The 18781-nt window shown below is 50.0% G+C and overlaps 10 protein-coding genes across 10 annotated transcripts; 4 read left to right on the forward strand and 6 right to left on the reverse strand.

Moving 5' to 3' along the window:
• Window positions 1–49: 49 nt before the first annotated feature.
• MIND_00604600 (Alanine aminotransferase) lies at window positions 50–1666 on the reverse strand (the record flags this gene model as incomplete). The annotated part of the gene is made up of 3 exons (XM_037362801.1): window positions 1361–1666; window positions 1144–1315; window positions 50–1092 (listed from the first exon to the last, which is right to left on the reverse strand). Exons 1-3 carry the CDS (start codon window positions 1619–1621, stop codon window positions 50–52), a joined length of 1476 nt encoding a protein of 491 aa, XP_037220722.1. The 5' UTR covers window positions 1622–1666.
• A 180-nt stretch (window positions 1667–1846) lies between these two features.
• Window positions 1847–3318, reverse strand: MIND_00604700 (VHS domain-containing protein; the record flags this gene model as incomplete). The annotated part of the gene is made up of 3 exons (XM_037362802.1): window positions 1847–2331; window positions 2376–2466; window positions 2518–3318. 3 exons carry the CDS (start codon window positions 3316–3318, stop codon window positions 1847–1849), a joined length of 1377 nt encoding a protein of 458 aa, XP_037220723.1.
• Window positions 3319–3456: 138 nt separating this feature from the next.
• On the reverse strand, window positions 3457–4379 carry MIND_00604800 (Vacuolar ATP synthase subunit E; the record flags this gene model as incomplete). Its single annotated transcript, XM_037362803.1, has 6 exons — window positions 3457–3519; window positions 3569–3656; window positions 3701–4015; window positions 4064–4146; window positions 4199–4279; window positions 4329–4379. 6 exons carry the CDS (start codon window positions 4377–4379, stop codon window positions 3457–3459), a joined length of 681 nt encoding a protein of 226 aa, XP_037220724.1.
• A 124-nt stretch (window positions 4380–4503) lies between these two features.
• MIND_00604900 (uncharacterized protein) lies at window positions 4504–8082 on the forward strand (the record flags this gene model as incomplete). The annotated part of the gene is made up of 10 exons (XM_037362804.1): window positions 4504–4782; window positions 4831–5085; window positions 5129–5242; window positions 5290–5731; window positions 5779–6480; window positions 6532–6773; window positions 6819–7190; window positions 7238–7603; window positions 7652–7852; window positions 7900–8082. The coding sequence occupies 10 exons, from the start codon at window positions 4504–4506 to the stop codon at window positions 8080–8082; spliced, it is 3156 nt and encodes a 1051-aa protein (XP_037220725.1).
• A 97-nt stretch (window positions 8083–8179) lies between these two features.
• Window positions 8180–11242, reverse strand: MIND_00605000 (Iron reductase; the record flags this gene model as incomplete). The annotated part of the gene is made up of 5 exons (XM_037362805.1): window positions 8180–8195; window positions 8249–9441; window positions 9486–10218; window positions 10390–11132; window positions 11183–11242. 5 exons carry the CDS (start codon window positions 11240–11242, stop codon window positions 8180–8182), a joined length of 2745 nt encoding a protein of 914 aa, XP_037220726.1.
• Window positions 11243–11295: 53 nt separating this feature from the next.
• MIND_00605100 (S4 RNA-binding domain-containing protein) lies at window positions 11296–12318 on the forward strand (the record flags this gene model as incomplete). Its single annotated transcript, XM_037362806.1, has 1 exon — window positions 11296–12318. The coding sequence occupies one exon, from the start codon at window positions 11296–11298 to the stop codon at window positions 12316–12318; it is 1023 nt and encodes a 340-aa protein (XP_037220727.1).
• A 56-nt stretch (window positions 12319–12374) lies between these two features.
• On the reverse strand, window positions 12375–14674 carry MIND_00605200 (SWIM-type domain-containing protein; the record flags this gene model as incomplete). Its single annotated transcript, XM_037362807.1, has 12 exons — window positions 12375–12474; window positions 12522–12631; window positions 12678–13107; window positions 13158–13197; window positions 13247–13320; window positions 13370–13652; window positions 13705–13719; window positions 14177–14294; window positions 14348–14362; window positions 14417–14450; window positions 14506–14526; window positions 14580–14674. The coding sequence occupies 12 exons, from the start codon at window positions 14672–14674 to the stop codon at window positions 12375–12377; spliced, it is 1335 nt and encodes a 444-aa protein (XP_037220728.1).
• Window positions 14675–14796: 122 nt separating this feature from the next.
• On the reverse strand, window positions 14797–16280 carry MIND_00605300 (uncharacterized protein; the record flags this gene model as incomplete). The annotated part of the gene is made up of 8 exons (XM_037362808.1): window positions 14797–15195; window positions 15241–15303; window positions 15355–15443; window positions 15491–15697; window positions 15748–15910; window positions 15958–15997; window positions 16044–16077; window positions 16124–16280. The coding sequence occupies 8 exons, from the start codon at window positions 16278–16280 to the stop codon at window positions 14797–14799; spliced, it is 1152 nt and encodes a 383-aa protein (XP_037220729.1).
• Window positions 16281–16784: 504 nt separating this feature from the next.
• MIND_00605400 (CUE domain-containing protein) lies at window positions 16785–17145 on the forward strand (the record flags this gene model as incomplete). The annotated part of the gene is made up of 3 exons (XM_037362809.1): window positions 16785–16846; window positions 16897–16974; window positions 17019–17145. The coding sequence occupies 3 exons, from the start codon at window positions 16785–16787 to the stop codon at window positions 17143–17145; spliced, it is 267 nt and encodes an 88-aa protein (XP_037220730.1).
• Window positions 17146–17823: 678 nt separating this feature from the next.
• On the forward strand, window positions 17824–18643 carry MIND_00605500 (CUE domain-containing protein; the record flags this gene model as incomplete). The annotated part of the gene is made up of 3 exons (XM_037362810.1): window positions 17824–18098; window positions 18152–18236; window positions 18287–18643. The coding sequence occupies 3 exons, from the start codon at window positions 17824–17826 to the stop codon at window positions 18641–18643; spliced, it is 717 nt and encodes a 238-aa protein (XP_037220731.1).
• Window positions 18644–18781: the final 138 nt, after the last annotated feature.

The raw sequence follows: 18781 nt of genomic DNA on the forward strand, positions 1-18781 counted from the left end.
ATTTTTCATTTTTTTGGGAAGACCACAACGTCTAGTAGATGTTCTAAGCTCAGCCCCATTTTTCCGTGAAGTCAACATGGAATTTCTCCAGTTTCCCAACATACTCTTCCACTCCAGGACATAGACAAGTCAGTCGATAGTGCCATTCACCCTCCTTTTGACCAAAGCCGCTGCCTGGTACAACACATATACCGGTCGCATCCAATAAAGCAAGTGCATAGAATGCGTCTGGTTCCTTGCCTGCGTCCCGAGCAGCCTTCACAGCTTTCTCTGGGATGTTAATCTTGGGGAACAAATAGAGGGCCCCGGGACTCTCAACACAGGACACACCCGGAAGAGCATTAAGACGCTCCGCCATTAACCGAGTTCGTGATGCGAGCGCAGCATGGATTGTGTCCGTTTCCTTCTTCCACATATCATAGCTCGGCTCACCCTCTTTCGGTGGGCGGACCATGCTATCAACTCCAATTTGGCCTGCGAGAGGTGGACAAAGACCAACTGACACGAGCTTGTAGACTAGAGCACGGACTTCAGCCGACACATTCGTCAGCTCGAAGTAACCTCCGCGACGACCACACTCTCCAGAAACACCTTTCGAGATGGAGTGGAAGGAAACCAGCGGCACGGGAGATTGCAGCTCCCGTACAACCTTCTTAAAACTGGTGAAAGGGTATTGGGCGGCACGATGAAGGTTGTTTTGGTAGACTTCGTCTGCGAGAAGCACGAGGGAGTGCTCTTCGCATAGCTTGACTAGATCGGCCATCGTATCGCGCGTGAGCAAGGCGCCAGTGGGATTTCCAGGGTTGATAATAACGAGTGCTTTGGGGGATGTTCCCTCAGCACGGGCTTTAGCAAGTCCTTCCGCAATGGATGCTACGGATGTAGACCAGCCTGATGACTCGTCAAGGAGGTATGGAATTGCGCGACCATGATGTTGAGCGAGAGCGGCAGTGTAAAGTGGGTATTGAGGAATGGGAATAAGAATGCCAGCCGACGGGTCGGTGATGAGCATATTGATGAGGAGAGACACGCCAGCAGAGGCACCAGCAGTTAAGAATATGTCATCAGGATCGGAAGGAAAGCCATCGCGGTCTAGTTTCAGCTTGAATACAATTCAGACGCGTCTCAAAGTAATCTACTCACCTGAAATGAACTTTGCGACATTTTTGCGGATGAAGGGTACGCCTTGACTGTGCGAATAGGCCCCAATTGAGCCGATTTCATGATAAAGCTCTTTAGCACGGGCAACGACGTCAGACGGAAAGACACCCGGAGCAAGTTGCGCGAGTTCCGGCCATTCCGACAACGCGGCGATCTACAAATCTGAACGGAATATACGAGAGGCAGAACATCGAGCTACCTGACGCGTGAAGGTGATGGGTGGTTGGTCGAGTCCCTTCTGTTGTGGGTTGCCAATATTCGAGGATATAACTTTGTCGAACCCAAGGTCGTGGCTGCCAGACTTGAGCTGGTCGCGGTAGAGTTCGGCCTTTATTGCTAGTTCCCCCCGTACCGCATATTGAACCTCTTGTAGCTGGGGATTCAAGGCATCGAGTGTGAGGGGACGCATTGTCGTGCGGAAAACGCGAGATGAGTGGCGGAAGGAACCTAGTAAGGGCATCACAACGTGGGTTGTGTGACGGGTATATGCTTTTAAAGCTAGGTCAAACGCGACTTGCACACCTCGCTGCGGCTGTTGGACTCAGCAAAAAACTTGAACTGTTGGTGTCTTCAAAGGAAAACGTGGGTCCGAAAAACTCCGATCGGCTGTTTGACGTCGTTTAGGCACTTGATGAGCAAAATGTGCTCCAATATAGAGAATTTCTGTATAATAAAAAGCTACATGCTAAAACAGCCCTGCTAGATCCGCGAATGGGTCCTTTCCTTGCACCTGAGAAGTCGTAGGTTGAGATTGTTGATGTGGGGTCGGCATACTATGTCCATTCATGACCCCATTAGAATGCGATTGTTGGAAGTGACCGAACATTGTTGGCTGCTGTGCTGCTACTCCTGGGGTTGGCGTGCTAGGGAGCATGATAGACCCGCCAAGCTGTGCATTCGTGGGTCGTGTCGCAGGATTTATCGGAGGTGGTGAGGATGTTGGCGTTGATAGCGTGCCCAGTCCAAACAGTCCATCGAGCTCATTGGCTGGGTTAGAGGATGTTGCGGGAGGTGCAATATCGTCAAAGTCTATCAATGACGTGGCATTCGCAGCTTGACTTGAATATTGCGAAGGTACTGGATTAGCTGCGGCCGCGTAGTCTCCACGTTTGAACGCGTCGTAGCGGCTAAGCACAGTGTTCATGTGATCATTGAGCTGGAGTAAAGTGTCTAATACCGCATGAGAGACGTGGAAGCAACCAGCAACGACTCACCGAGAGATTCTGAATCGTCCTCATTTTGTTCTGCATCAGATATCCATTTTTGGATCTTTGGACGAGAAGTAGTGAGAATGTTGGCAACTTGCTGAAGAGTGTGAATTAATTAGCAGGGATGGAACGAGGCAGGCAAACGCACCTCATAGACATCACCCGGAACTGTTCGCTCGCCACCAGCCATATTGGCGTTATCAAGCATTTCGCCCAAAAGAATGACTTTGCTCTCCAAACGCTCGAGATCAGAGAGAGCCTGACCACGATAATCTGGCTGTTTGGCGGGATCGGCACCCGCAAGTGATTTCATAAGCTCTTGGGCAACCAACAAGTCCTTTGGCGTTCCTCGTCGGATAAGCTCTTGTAGCTTAGCACTCTGCGCCTCCCTATCCTCTGCCTCCAGTTCTGACGCACTCTTTAGGTTGGCAGCAACGGTATTAGCGCTCGATGAGGCGGAAGGAGCTGCGCGTGGTACGTGTCGAAAACGATAGCCTTTGTGCATTAAGAGTCGGTGCATATCGAGGATATTAGTCAGGTCTTCCCGCCAACGCGATTCAACACAAATTGTCTCCTTCCAACTCTGAATTGTCTCCAATATACGCGACATGACTGGCCCGGGAAAGGGTGGTGGCCGGTCGGGGAACCTGCGGACAAGTTCGTTAAGGAATTCCTTGGTGCTGATTTGGAGGTGAAATGGGTAGCCGCATGACTGGACTAGAGTTTCTAGCAGGGCAAGGGCGAGTAGAGCGACATGGGGATTGCGGTTACATGCGAGTCTGGCAATAAGCATCGCAGCATCTCGGGGATTGTTGGCCTTTTTTTGGTTGATGTATTCCGCTACTTCAAGGTGGAGTGCATAGTTGGCTTCGTGCAGTGAGGCGTCGCAAGCTCTTGTCACCAAGAGCTCGATGGGCGATACAGTCGTAGCCCATTGCGGATTGAGCATCGTCGCAAGTGTGACCGTGACGTGATTTAAGAGAAATAACTCTCAATCCAAAAAAATTGTCAAGAAACTCAAGGTCGTTGCGTGGTCTTGATGTAGTACATTACTGGATTATAAATATCGTGTTATAGTGTCCATGCCTCAATTGTAGAATTTGCGATTCGAGTTAGCCCCGAATAGGTCTGTGCGTATCTCGGGTAGCATCTGAAGCACGTGAGCTGGAAAGTGTCCCAGGAAGTAAGTGCTAACTTACACGATCCTCCAACAAATGCAAGCGTTCATCCAAAGTGTTGTCGAGAGTGATCCTCCTAGACCCACTCACAAGCTTCACTCCACCAGCACTACGCAACGTAAGCTCAGAAGGAAAGGCAAGACAAGGACCAACCTATCATTTCCGAGACTCCCATCGACCTCAAACTTGATATCCCGTCCACTGAGCTCCTTGAAAGTATTGGCAGCACTGGTGGCAGCCTGTTCGGCGAGTTGGACATCGCGGTTGCGGCAATGAACTGTCACAGTTGACTCGTATACTTGCAGAAATCCTTGAACAATGACCCCTTCGAGGAACTGAACATATCGGGAGTCATCTTTTGCAAGTTGAAGAGCAAGAGTACGAGTTGAAGAGAAGAGCTCTTGGAGATGTTCTTCTCGGCGATGCAAAAGCTTCAAACGAGATTTGTTGGTCAGTGTGGATTGTGCACTACGACGGAATGAGTGGGTATTAGCTAAAAGGGACAAATATACTCACATCTTCTGCGAAACCTCAGCGCCTTTGCGCTTCTTCTCATATTGTGCGTCGATAGCCTGCTGCTCCTGCTTGACCAGTTTCGCCTCAACGATCTTGTTAGCATCGGCACCAGATTGCGGCAGCCATGTCTCTCACCTTCTCTATAGCGAATTCCTCGTCGGCCTTGACACGTATCTCCCGCGCTTTCTCCATCGCTTCCTGCTTGATGAAAGCAACCTAGAGACCTCAATACGGTTGGAGTTTGAAGAGGGGTTCAATTATTCACCATCTTGTTCATCTCATTGAGAACCTCTTCATCATTCATCGCTCGAGACATGGCCGACGGTGATGATATTGTCCGGGCTCTCGAAACAGGTGAAGGTGGGCGGAAGAGCGAGGCAATGAGTCCGTGACACAAATGTGACTTACTCCGATCAATTTCTTTCCTTCAAGTTGCTTGGATGGATCTCTTCTCATTCTTGGACGGTGAAGCACCGCCGGACGAAGATCTCAATGTAGAATCAAATCCAGAGCCTCGAAAACGCAAGGCGCCAACTCCAACGCAACACAATGACAACGCAGAGGCTGGCCCGTCCTCTCCCAAACGCGTCAAAGTCGATGCGACCAACCCTGTGGTGTTGGACGACTTTGAGACCGAAGCGAAACGAGAAGTTGCTGCCAGTGCTGGTCTTACTGGCTCTACAGTGGAAACTGGCTCCCGGCTCGAACTCCGCCACCAGGTTGAACTTGATTATCAATTTCCACTCAATCGACTCATTCCATCCTAGGTTCGCCATCAAGTCGCGGTTCCTCAAGGCTACAAATACATCCCAATATCACAACACGTCCCCCCTACAAAACCCGACCGCGAATACAAATTCGAGCTCGATCCTTTCCAGCGTGTCTCCATCTACGCCATCCAGCGAAACGAAAGTGTTCTCGTCTCCGCTCATACCAGTGCTGGAAAAACCGTGGTCGCTGAATATGCAATAGCTCAATGCTTGAACAATAAGCAGCGTGTCATATATACCAGTCCAATAAAGGTAGTTCTTTCGCGCCGTGTGTCCCTTCTTATTTTTTTTCCAGGCGCTCAGTAACCAAAAATACCGCGACATGTTAGCAGAGTTCGGCGATGTAGGTCTAATGACGGGAGATGTAACTATTAACCCGTCGGCGTCGTGTCTCGTGATGACCACTGAGGTGAAGCAAGCTCTCAAGAGAGAAGGCATCTGCTAACCATGTGGCAGATTCTACGGTCCATGCTTTATCGCGGCTCTGAAATTATGCGTGAAGTGGCCTGGGTTATTTTCGACGAGATCCATTATATGCGTGACAAAGAACGTGGTGTGGTCTGGGAAGAAACCATCATCCTCCTACCACACACCGTGCACTATGTTTTTCTCTCCGCGACTATCCCCAACGCCATGCAATTCGCAGAATGGATCTCAAAATCACATGAGCAGCCTTGCCACGTCGTCTACACCGACTTCCGACCGACACCACTCCAAAATTACATGTTTCCGTCTGGTGGCGAGGGGATCTACCTCGTAGTCAACGAAAAGGGCGAGTTCAGGGAAGACAATTTTGGCAAAGCCATGGCCAAGCTACAGGAGGGTATGGGCGAAGATCCCGCAGACTCGAAGAGTGGCAAAGGCAAAAAGGGTAAAACAAGGAAAGGCGGAAACAAGGGTACATATTTTTTGTCTGTTCATGAATTCAAACCTCACGTGCCACAGGACCCTCCGACATTTCTCGTTTGATCAAGATGATAATGCTCAAAAACTATAATCCTGTCATCGTATTTGCCTTCGCGAAACGAGAGTGTGAGGCCTTGGCTTTGACACTGTCTAAATTCGAGTTCAACTCTTCTGACGAACAAGAGCTCGTTACCAACATCTTTACAAACGCTATTGAGAACCTGTCGCCTGCTGACCGTGAACTTCCCCAAATATCCAACCTCTTACCGCTCCTCAAACGCGGTATTGGCATCCATCATGGTGGCCTGCTTCCAATTCTCAAGGAGGTCATCGAGATTCTTTTCCAAGAGGGACTTATCAAAGTGCTTTTCGCCACAGAAACCTTCTCCATCGGTCTCAACATGCCTGCCAAGACGGTCGTCTTCACCACCACGCGCAAATTCGATGGACGAGAATTCCGAAACCTTACGTCTGGAGAGTACATCCAGATGTCTGGACGCGCTGGTCGTCGTGGTCTCGATGAGCGTGGCGTAGTCATCATGATGTGCGACGAGAAACTGGAACCTAGCGCTGCAATCAACATGGTGAAAGGCGAGGCTGACCGGCTTGATTCAGCATTCCACCTGGGGTATAATATGATTCTCAATCTCATGAAAGTCGAAGGGATTAGCCCCGAATTCATGCTTGAAAAGTGCTTCTTCCAATTCCAGAGTAGCACAGGTGTCCCAAAATTGGAGGAAGGTGCGTTCAATCTGGTATATGGACTGGAACACTATTGATCAAATTTCCCAGAACTCAAAGCGCAAGAGGCGATCAAGGCCGCCGTACGGATTCCTGACGAGGCTCTCGTCGAAGAATATTATCAGTATCGGACTCAGCTTGACCAAATGAATGCCGATTTCAGAGCTGTCGTCACACATCCAACGTACTCTCTCCCATTCCTACAAGCCGGCCGACTTGTCAAAGTCAAATACCAGAAGCAGAATTTTGGCTGGGGTGTCGTCATCAACTTTCAGAAACGCCTCCCACCGAAAGTACATATATATTACCAGCCTCTCAATCGCGCTTATCGTTATTAGAATCGACCCATACCAAAAGGGGAGGAAATCCCACCTCACGAGCAATACATCGTCGATGTCCTCCTCAACTGTGCGCTGGGAAGTAGTAGCACGAAGGACAAACAGACAATAACAGCTGCTCCCACTGGTGTGCAACCGTGCGCTCCGGGGCAAAAGGGCGTTGCATTAGTTGTCCCTGTGCTGCTTTCCACCCTTGAGGCCCTCAGCCATCTACGCATATTCCTTCCCAAAGATCTCCGGCCCGAAGCGGCCCGTGACACTGTTTGGAAAAGTGTCCTTGAGATTCACCGTCGTTTCCCAGATGGGATTGCCCTCTTGGACCCTGTCGAAAACTTGGGCATCAAGGACGAAAAATTCAGTGCTTTGATTCAGGTTAGCACCCGCTACTGCTGTTGCAAAGCACATTCTAATCAAGACAGAAAATTGCCTTGTTGGAGAAGAAAATGTCTTCAAGTCCGCTTCACAAGGACTCGCGTTTACCTGAGCTATTCGAGAAGTACGCAGAGCGAGAAGCCATCAAGGACCGTATTCGTGGTCTCAAACGGCGAATACAAGCTACCCGCGATGTCTTGCAAATGGAGGAACTAAAGGCACGAAAAAGAGTGTTGCGGCGGCTAGGTTTCACTGACTCTGCCGACATCGTCGACATGAAGGGTCGTGTGGCCTGCGAGATAAGCTCTGGTGACGAGCTGCTTCTCACTGAGCTAATCTTCAACGGCGCCTTCAATTCTTTGTCACCTGAGCAATGTGCAGCTCTCCTTAGCTGTTTCGTCTTTGCCGAGAAGGTTTGTCACTACATCAACAAGTTTCGAATATCTTGACAGGCTTTTCAGAGTGAGCAAATCACCAAATTGAAGGAGGAGCTTGCAGCACCATTGCGGTCGATGCAAGAAATAGCAAAGCGTATTGCCAAAGTCTCCAAAGAGTCAAAAATTGAGCTCGACGAAACCGAATACGTTGCCTCTTTCAGAGTGGAATTAATGGATGCAGTAGTCCAATGGTGCCGCGGCGCATCGTTTTCTGACATTTGCAAGGTATCTTGCCTATTTCCTGGACACAATGGTTACTGACTGTGTTTGAGCTCACGGATCAATTTGAGGGCAGCGTTATCCGCGTTTTCAGGCGACTTGGGGAATTGCTCCGGCAGATGGCCCAAGCAGCAAAGGTCATCGGCAACAACGAATTGAAGGAGAAATTCGAAAAGTCTTCCGAGATGCTTGAACGACCCAACTCTGTCATCTTTTGTTCCTCTTTATACCTATAAACTCTCGACTACAAATACAACATGCATGAGACCAAAGCTCATATTAACTGTCAACAGCTGCACGCAATAATACACTATGAATAAGTTGATTGCCTTTCTAGAATCCAAAAACTCTGCAACGAGACCTATTAGCCAGGAAAGAGTAAAGACATGACGTGAAACTCACTCCTCATGAACCTCCACACCACCGACTTGGTCCTTTCTTAACGGTTCTAGCTTTCCTACTGCTTCCACAACGCTGTCGGCAAGACTGGTGGGCCCGCACACAGCGACCAGTATTCCAGTCAATCTCTCCTCGTCTTTGCCACCAGCCGCCCCAAGCTTCACCGTTCGACCGATACTGTTTTCGAGCATGGTTAAAAACCTTGGTCGGCCGGGTGAAAGGGTCAGGTTGGTCGTTGGGAAGGCGGACTCGGCGAATGGGAACTTGCCAATTGGTGCGCGGGTGTAAAACACCGAAATCCGGATGCGAGTGAAAACAGAGCGTTCGATGAGCGTGTTGAAGTGGGTGTAGAGTGGTAGGAGAGCCGCAGGGTCTTGGAGCGTCCATATGAGCTCAATAACCTTGACACGGCATTGCCCTCGCAAGTCTTGATCCACGAGCTCCTCAATGGCTGAGAGGGCGAAAGAAATGCCAGAACCACCAACGATGAAAACTGCTGAGGAGTAGCTGTTGAACATTGCATGGCCAGGTCCGCCATAGGGCCCTTCCACGACGACACGGACATTCCTGCCGACACCAGCCGCGGTAAAACCACCGCTCTTGGCGAAATCAAACAGCTTGGTCGTCCAATCGCCAGATTTCTTTGCCATGAGAACCAGTCCCTCTTGGGCTCCGCTCATACTGGCGATCGTGAACGGGTGACTTTCCGCCCATCCAAAGACACCAAGTGCACCGGTAAGCACTCGAATGCGCACGTGTTGGCCCGCCCGCCAACCAGCCGTGATCTGAGGGATCTCGATACGTGTCACGCCCATGTCAGCGAGCGGTCGAAGAGTTGCGATGTGCGTACGTGTCTTGAGAAGACGTAGAGCGTGATCGAGCGCGTAAAACCCGAGCGCAACGTAGATAAACGGCCGAAGTCGGGTTTTGTGGAACCACAATCCGGGCAAGAGAGTGGCCAGCCCAAGCAAATGAGTGTTGACAAACAAACGGTAGTACTTGGCGCGGAAGAATGAGGTCGAAAAGAAAAACAACATGTTGACAGCGGTCAAGGCTAGCAGACCGTGTGTTTGGGCAAAGATTCTGATCTTTGTCTTGAATACCCCCTCTTGACACCATTGGAAGATATATCCAAGGCCGTGGGCATTACAGCAAAGGACAAAAGCTCTAGCCGCAAACCGATGCAGAAAATTGAGCTGTTCGACAGTCAGTCTTCACCATAGTTGATGCTATCACTCACGCTTTCATAGCTCTCTCCAAGCAGCATGCCCAGTACGTTGTTCTTGGAAGCAAACAAAATGACCACCGGCAGTTGGGAAGTCGCAATCCATGCGGTTCGATCGAGGTCAACAAAAGGGCCGGGGGTCGCAACAGAAAGTGGGTAGATGAGGACGGACATATAGACAAGCAAGACAAGGACTTGAGCAAACGTAAATCCAGGGGAAATACGCGTGCTGAGGGGAGAGATGAGTGGTCGTAAAAGGGTCATGGTGGATGCAACATGAGGTGGATACGCGACTTGCACGGAACCGCCTCTGGAGTTTACTCGATGCGCGTGACGGACATGCGAGTGAGATAGTTCCGAGTCAAGTTCCTTCGTTGTAGGATGGTTATTCCTTCTCAGAGAGCCCCTGCTCACGACTATGGAAGGAGGTGTTCGTGGTTGACGATAACGGAGCAAATGGCCGTTGGACCATTCAGAGAGTCGCCATAGCCGAGCAAAGGCTCGCGGAGAGCGGTAGAATACCAGAGTTGCTGCGAGTGCGAGCAAAAAGATGTCAATATGGTAGACGAAAGCAAGTGCATTGGCATGTGGAGCCCCAGTTATTGCAGCGGCAGTAAAACTGGGGCTGGGGGTCGTTGTCGCTGTGGGTTTGCGGGAGGACGACATGTAAGGACAGGGAGGAGGGAGAGAAAGAGCGTGGGCGGCCTGGGGATGGAGGGAACGCACAAGAGGCGTGGCAAGGGCCTGACTATAAGCTCTAGATCAAAAAGGCATTCGAAAATTTCCAATAGAAGGTTGGTTGTCGGCAGGACCAACACGGTGGAGTGGAATGACCGATTGCCCATCCATCCACCATTTCAAGGGTCAAAAGTCAAAGTCAAGTTTCATGTTCTCGACAAGACGACATCCATACAACTACACTTCGATTTTGTCTGCAATTTCCCCGAGTGTCTTGAACGACCAACGCCACTTTGGAGTCTCGTCAATGCTTTCTAGTCCCATTACCGCCCCCGCTCTATCAATCCAAATCCCAGTGATACCCAACTCGCTGGATGGGTTGATATCATGGTATAAACTTTGTGCAACGACCAGCACCTCTGCTGGTTCCACCCCAAATTCGCGTTGAATAATCTCCAACGCAGAACGCATGCCTTTCGGATCAGGTTTATAGGCACCCGTGTCTTGGGCGGTCAATATCAACGAGAATGGCGAGTTTGAACCGTGTGGTAGCCATTGCGATGAGCCAGATGGCCGGGTATACGCTGCGAGTTCGCTTTCAGGAGCCCCAGAAAGCTTTGTGTGAGTATGGGCAAACGACGTATAGTCGACGTTGGACAGAATGACGAGTTTGTAGTGTTTCTGCAAGACCCGCAGCGCAGCATACGTATCTTGAAAAATAGCCCAGTCTTTTATTGATGCTCCAAAGGCCGCACTTTCGCGTTCTATATCAATAGTTGACTCTGATTGGGCGAGTTTGTGGTTGAGTGCCGTATACGCATTCGCCAACAAGTCGCGGTACAGAACAGTCGGGTCTTTAGCTTGTAGATCCTTTTCAATCTCGGTGAAGGCCAGCAACGCCTCCTTACGCGTCCATTTGCCTGCTGAGTCAGGATAACGAGCGAGAAGTGGTTGGAGCGCGTTGTAGATGCCAGATTCCCAGTCCTACTCGGCCATCGTTGGATGATTATACCGAAAGGTAAGATGGATCGTACACAGAGCGTGCCATAGCAGTCGAAGATAATGGCTTTGAAACTCAACAGGTTGTCAGACATCGAAGTTTAGTTCAAGTCAAGGTGTGTGACAGGCTCGTCTTCTCACAACCAATATGCGCGACAAGGGCGTCTTCGCCATCCGCAAGGCTCTCCCTCGGATGGTATTATTTCCCAGCTGCACACACCAGGATTTAACCCCTAGACAGAGCTGGCACCCTAAAAACCTGTTCAACCTCCACGAACGAACTGCTGGCTCACGCGTTGGTGAAATTGACTTCAAACGCAGCGAAAAAAAGCTGTTTCAGCAACGATGGATTTCCAAGTCAGTTGTGCGGGCATACCACGGTGACCTCATCGGCGAGAAAATATTCAAGTCCTGGTACCTTCCGGAGTCCCTGCCTGATGTCCGACCTCGACGAAAGGTGTTTGGCGATGATGGGGCTGAGCTAACTGCTTTCGCACGGAGGAGCAGAAGGGCTGAACGAGAAAAAGAACGGGAAGAGGAGGAAAAAGAGCTTGCGCGAGGACTGGCTCCCATTGGCAGTTTGATGTTTGGTGAAGTTGAGCGGAGGCTAGATGTGCTCATCTTCAGATGCTGTTTTGCACCCAGCATTTACGAGGCTCGAAGACTCGTTATTCATGGCAATGTCCTTCTTAACGGCAGGAAACATTCAAACGCCAACACCCGACTAGCTCCTGGAGACATGTTCTCTGTCCGTCCTTCAGCTATCAAATTTCTGCAACCACAAAAAAAGTCAGACGAGTCCGACAACATCACAGAACGCCTCAAGGCTCCTGTTGGATCGACACCCTTTAACCTCCCGTTCTTCGCATCACCATGGTTGTTCATACCAGCCTATCTCGAAGTTTCATTCTTGACATGCTCAGCTATCTATGTCCGCCACCCAACCGCTCGACCACAGTACTCTGAAATACCCACGCCTTACGACGCCGATGGAGAAGTGGTTCGCGCAGCTTGGGAGTGGTATATGCAAAACCGGTCCCGGAAGAGGACTGAAAAGCAATGGTCCCGAATGCCAGACGACCGCTTGCATCCACAAATGCAGGAGAGGCGTCTGGGCTCAAACAGTATTAGATTCGCCATTGCTCAGGCTACGAGAAACGAGTTACGATAGGAGCAGCCAATTGGCAGCATTAGACAATAAAACAAATATTACTAATAATAAGACCATTACTCGTCCTTCTTCTTCCCATCTGTTCTGCGATGAGCAGGAATATCAGCGTCCTTCGCCTTCTTCTTGTCAATGGCTTCACCGACAAACGTCGGGAAACTGTTTCCATATGAGCGAAGCGGTCAAGGAGAGACAAAATGACTTGCCGAGGCACACCATCTCGCGTCAGTTCCTGGAATCGGTACACGATGATACGCCCAATCTTGGGGGGGTCCTTGCGTTGCTTGTCCGTCAGTCCCGAACCACAATTGAACGCCTGGAATCACGTGAGTTGAGTTTGTCAAAATGTCGTCCAAACAGACCTTTCCCGACTCCATCTTGCATTTCAGGGCCCCAACGAGCCCGGCATGTTTACCATGCCCGTCCGTATACCCCGTCACTTCTGCTTCAGCGTCGTAGAATGTTTTGACTTTTAACAATGTCGACGATCGCCTTCCCTCATATTTGCTTCCCGCCTTCCGCAACATGAGGCCCTCTCCACCTAGTCCCTCGATTTCCTTGAGTTTGTCAAGGACGTGTTGTCGGCTCTTTGCTTTCTCGTGCTCGACGAGTACGACTTCCGGGCACTCGTACTTGGCTCCAGGCCCAAAGAGTCGCTTGAGTGCCTTCATCCGTTCTTCAAAGGTGCCGTTGTTAGACGGTATATCGAAAATCTGGAAGGTGATTTCTTTCCAGTGTGGGGAGTTCATCGTCTTCACGATGGATACCGTATCTTGGAATTTACCGCGTCCGCTAGTTGGAATTGAGTCCATGCCTACTAGGTTGAAGGAAGCCAGACTTACCCAAACAGCTCTCCATCGAGAGTTACGTCTTTGGGAAGTTCTAAGGAGGGGTGGGTCACTTTCTTTCTCGGGGTATGACTGGTGCGTACTCTCTAACAACCACTTGGGCGGCGTGAATGCGTTTCCAAGCCTGCTTACCATGCCCTTTCCATTATAAAATGTCCTAGTCTTGTTCAGGGCGAGTATTTGTTTACTGTGACAATGATACTCACCGAACACCATCTAACTTTTCTGATATCCAAAAGCCAGAGGGATCAGGGCCTTTCTCGATATCCCATTTGTTAGCAAGCAAGAGTGCAGGAAGTCCATTGACGCCAACCCCGTTGTCGCCGTCGTCATCATCATCATCGTCAACCCGCTTGGAAGTGGGCTTTCTCTTGGAGGCAGGCTTCTTTGCGGGTTTATCGTCATCAGACTCGTCTTTAGCCCGTTTCGATGCTGGTTTCTTCTTTGAACTCGGCTTTCTCTTCGATTTATGGTCTGATTCCGACTCGTCTGGACAAAAACATTAGAGAAAGGGGAAGTCAGCTTCAACTGAACAGTGCACCTTCTGAGTCGCTCTCTTTCCTCGACCTTTTTGACTTCTTCTTCTTGCGTGACTTTTCCTCCTCCGAAGATTCGTCATCTGAACTATATTTTCTCTTCTTGGATGCTTTTTTTCTTTTTCCTCTTGTCATCCTCCTCCGAGTCAGATGACGAATCTTCTTCGCTGGCATCGACCTTTTTCTTCTTGCCCTTGCGTTTCTTTCTGCGGGATCGCTCGTCTTCACTACTTTCGTCCTCGCTTTCACTTTCCTCGTCTTTTCGCTTGCTCTTGCTCTTCTTTTTCTTTTTAGGCCTCTCATCTTCGCTGCTCTCTTCATCGCTCGTATCTACTTTCCTTTTAGCTTTCTTCTTGCGTGGTTTGTCGTCTGAATCGCTGTCGTCGTCGTCGCTGACTGCTTTACGCTTGCCTTTCGATGATGACGCAGGCTTTGCCTTTGCCTTGGACGCCGGTTTCGCTGGCCTCTTTCTCCCACCAGGGGCCGTAAGTGAGGGCCCGTCTGGGTTTTTCCATTTGAGTCGGGCGGCTTCGTAGTCAAGACCAAGCAGTTCTTGGAGATGTTTGCAGCTACGAGCATTCACAGGGACTCCGCCCTAGTACAAGCAAGTGTTAGGATGCACGGGTGACCGTGAAAGTTATGCTGAACCTGGTTGCGCCATGCCTAAGACAAACACTATCAATTCCCCCTTTTCGCGAGCAACATGACCATACGCACTGGACAGGTACAGTAGTAGTGGTCCCACGTCCGCCTACATAATAGACTGAATGAGTAATGTCCAGTAGCCATCCAAAAGACGAACGAACTTGACTTTATAGACGGAATGGCTAACGACGCAAATAGGTTATTGAAACATCGAACAGAGCACGCGAGCGCTAACCTTGTCATGCTTTTTACATCGCGCTGTTCCCCATCATCGAGGAGTACATTGGGCTTTTGGCCGTCGATTTCCGCTAGCTCGTCGTCGTTGGCCATCGCCGTCACAGACCAACGTGTCAAGCGTTGGACGTCAACAGGAGGTTGTTTACGTAATGACCTCCTTCATCAAATTTAGCATACGGTATAAATAGGCAGAGCGTAGTTAAAGGTCCATGGTCCTAGAGTAAAAAGAATGCTACTGCTACAAGCCCAAGCACAGATCCTGCACCCCAACCCGCATGACGAATGGCACCGCTGGCTGATCCTGACGGACCACTCCCACCAGCAGTTTTGCTTCCAGAAGGAGCTGCACTCCCACCAGAACCAGCCGTTTTGGAAGACTGACTTGGGGCAGAGCCGGAAGGAGCTGAACCCCCACCACTGGACGGCGCGACAGCAGCAAGATTGCTCACTGCACTCCATTTGGCACCGGAGTTGGCCGAGTTGTCACCAGCCTTGTACGGAATCCACGAAACAGCGCCAGAGGATGCCAGTTGAACGATAGCAGTGGGTGACGCAAAGTACCTCGCTTTGGCATCAACAGTCGCTGGTCCAGACATAGTTTGCGTGGTGTTGGTCTGCAGTGTATCAGCCAAAATAACATAACGAGAAGCGTGTCCAACCTCGACATTGACAATGTAGGTCTTGGAGCCATCGTCAGGGATAAACGCGATCTCTTGCTGAACCTGGATGAACGCTCAGCAGACTACCAACCAAAATGAAACGAAAAGTCGAACCCCAACGTCCAGGAAGATGGAGGTAGCTTGGCCATGGCTGTCCGGGAAGTTGCCTCCCATTGGCTGAGCACCGGCTTGCCAGAACGCGACTATATTTTTCCTCAGTTTCCCTCGCACTTGACAGAGAAAGACTGACAGTGAATGACAAAGATGGGCGTGCTCCCTGCAGGAGTCCCAGGAACTCCAAAGAAGAATACATGGTTCTGTGCGACAGCCATGACGGGATCGTAGTTGTCAGTGGTGATTTCAGCTTTGCCCTGAGGAGCCCACGCGATAGAGCCGGACTTGGCAGCTTTAAGCTCATTCATCTCGAGGGAGAATAAATTGCCCTTCGAGAGAGCATCTGCAGGGAAATCATCAGAGGATGAACCGCAAAGCGAATGTCAACCGCACAGAAGACGTTGGTGTCATGGTCAAGGATGGCTTGGAAGGACGTTGGGTCGAAGTCTCCCGCAGTGACGGATTGAGTGGACCACGTCTTAGCACCAGCATCGTAGATGTAGATGTCAGCAGGTTTCGAGGTATCCGCGCCGATAATGTAAATGGCATTAAAGAACTGGTCCAATGAGATTCAAATCCATGTAGAAGGACTTGTAAGCTCACCTCTGCAAGGTAACATTTCACGTCGTTGCCATTGAAAGGCCTGATGATGGGTTTATTGTGAGAAAAGTAGTCGGGTTATTTCTTACGGTCGGCCGTTGGTAGTAATATCAGTCGCGGAGCCTGTGCTAGTTAGCAAGAGGGTTTTGCTTGGCTGAAAAATGAATACCAGACGCCCAAGTGTTAGAGGTGCCAGCGTTGTAATCCTTTCCGTTGAATCCAAAAGCTAAAAGATTCCATGCGGTATCAAAGGCGATGCAAGAGCTGCCAGCGAGGGCGGTCGGGGCGGAGACAAGGGCCAAAAGAGTGACTAGGGATAGACGCATGTGTGTGTTTAGTTGTTTGATGAAGAAGGAGGAAGGGTCGTGGGCGGAGAGAAAGAGAGATGCTGATGTTCACAAATCATCACAAGTACGGCTTTTCGTCTCCGTCACACCCGATCGTTCAGTTGCTAACCGGAAGAGTTTTCGGATCGTCTTCTACTTGATATACTACGTAAGAAACAACTGACTGGAATATCGGTCTCTCAACATGGGTACCCGACCCTCAGTTCCCGCTGGCGACGTCCCACCGAGCGAAGGATATTTTAACTTCAACGACCATCAAAGCTGAAACATCTCGTCATGCTTCCTCTCTCACCCCGCCTAGGCTAAGGTAATAATACTGTAAACCCGCAGGCGCTACGTCTACATAAGGTACTATGTGAGCTGGCTCTTTTCGCCGAAATTTCGTGGAGAGACTCAGAGAGGCGTAAATTTAGCTGATCAGGTGATCGTGCGGCCGTTATAAGTAGTGTTTTCAGGCTTCTGACTCTTCCATCCACCACCATAATGTCGGTCCACGAGATTTCGAAAGCAGGCTTCGCAGAAGGGACCAACGAGTTCTACAACACGTAGGTACCTGCAACAATGGGTTCAGCTGGCTCAAGATAGGTCTCTATAGTGCCCGACCGCGTTATCCACCAGAAACTTTCAAAAGACTGCGAGCAAAGGTTGCATCAGATAGACTTGATATCGTCGAGTGAGTTGTCGGGGAACGTCCTGCTTGGTGCCAATTGCAGTTAGAATTGCCTCTGGAACTGGGTTGTTTACACGCGCATTGCTGGGGCATCCAGATTGGAAAGGAATTCGCAGTCTTAATGCAATCGAGCCAAGCGAAGGAATGCGCAAACATTCGCTGAGCACACGGTAGACGATCGCATCAGGCTCTCAGACGGCACATTCGACCAAACAGGCCTTTTAGCGGCGTCAGCAGATCTTATTTGCATCGCTCAGGTGCGAAAACACTGCCCACAAGCTGGATATTGAGTTCGACAGGCTTTTCATTGGTGTCTTGACTGTGAGGCGGCTGCCAAGGAGTTTGCTCGAGTCTTGAAGCCAGGAGGAATCCTGGTCTTAGTGTGGAACAATGAGGACAGGTACGCTGAGGAGTACCTTTGAATGCTCTGTGAGATACCTTCGAATACTTTTGGCAGAGACGTACCGTGGATCAGTCAACTTCATGAGCGGGTGGCTCAGGACAAAAAGCAGTCCCCCAGTTGGCGAAGCGGACAATGGCGTCAAATTTTCAGCACTCCATCCTACACGAAGTCATTTGCCAGGCCGCAGGAGGAATCGTTTGTCCATGATGATTCGGCGACAATTGAGAGAGTTGTCAATCGCAGTTTGAGCAGTAGCCATAATGCGATCTTGAGCGAGGAGAACAAGAGAATGTTTGCGGAGGAAGTGAGGAAAGTTTTGAAGCAGGAAGGGTTCAAAGAAGGAGAGCAGTTCGTTTATCCACACAGGCTTGAGCTAGCTGTCTGTGAACGCGTTTAGTTAGAACCTAAAAGTTTGTTACAGTCACATAGCAAGCCTTGTCAGTCACCAAATGGCTGAGATTGTCAATGTTGTCGTTGCTTTTGCGGTCATTGTCTTTTTGTTTCGGTGGATAACCAAGAGCAAGTCGACTCGTAGGTCAACGCTGCTGGTACTGATGAGAGGCAGGCAGCGATTCTTCGTCCGAGCGCAGTGCCGCCGACACGTTGGGATTCAGGCCAAAGAATGTTACCCCAGAAATGGTTCGTCGTCGCTATACTGTAATGTCCCTCATTTTACACTCCAGAAGATCGACACCATACACAACATGTTTCCAGACATTCCTCCGTATGTGGTGACAACGCTGTTACTCGCCGACCCATTCAAGTCCATCCCTCCAGAGAGAACATTCGCTATGATTTGCTCCGCACTGGGAGTGTCGAGCTCTCCTCAAACAAAATTCTTGAGCGCGGCTTCCTAGATCCTGTCAGTCAAAACTGCTTTGGTTTGTGTTATGAACCCTCACCTTTGAATAGCCGCCCCCAGCATACTTTACGCTTTATCCACGGACCCCAGAAGCAACAAGGGCGCCACAATCCGCTACTTCGACTTCATCCGCTGTCCGTCATTCCGCCCCACAACCAACGCTCATCGAACGATATAATCTTCAAAGTCGCGTTAAAGAGCAGGAAAGCATCTCCGAGTTGGATGTCGGTGGCAAAGCCGTTTGGGAGGACACTGCAGCCAAACGGGAAGCTAGTTTGAAAGAGCGGAAGGCTCAGATGATTCTGGCTGCACGACAGTTCGTGTTTCCCTTGCTCGCCAAAAAAAAGCATTCACCCACGTCTTCTAGAAGGATGATGGCCGCAGGGCAGCAAAAAACTGCTTCATGACCATGAATGTAACTACCTACCTTTTACTAATCTTATAGCTTTGAGGCCCTAGATACAGTTTTGTTGTCATCACAAGACATAAGTACTGCTTGAATGCAGGCTAGTTACATAATCGGGATGCCTCGTTTTGCTGACCAC

This window comes from Mycena indigotica, assembly GCF_014461135.1.
Source record: "Mycena indigotica strain 171206Taipei chromosome Unknown Mind.scaff0005, whole genome shotgun sequence".
Taxonomy (NCBI): domain Eukaryota; kingdom Fungi; phylum Basidiomycota; class Agaricomycetes; order Agaricales; family Mycenaceae; genus Mycena; species Mycena indigotica.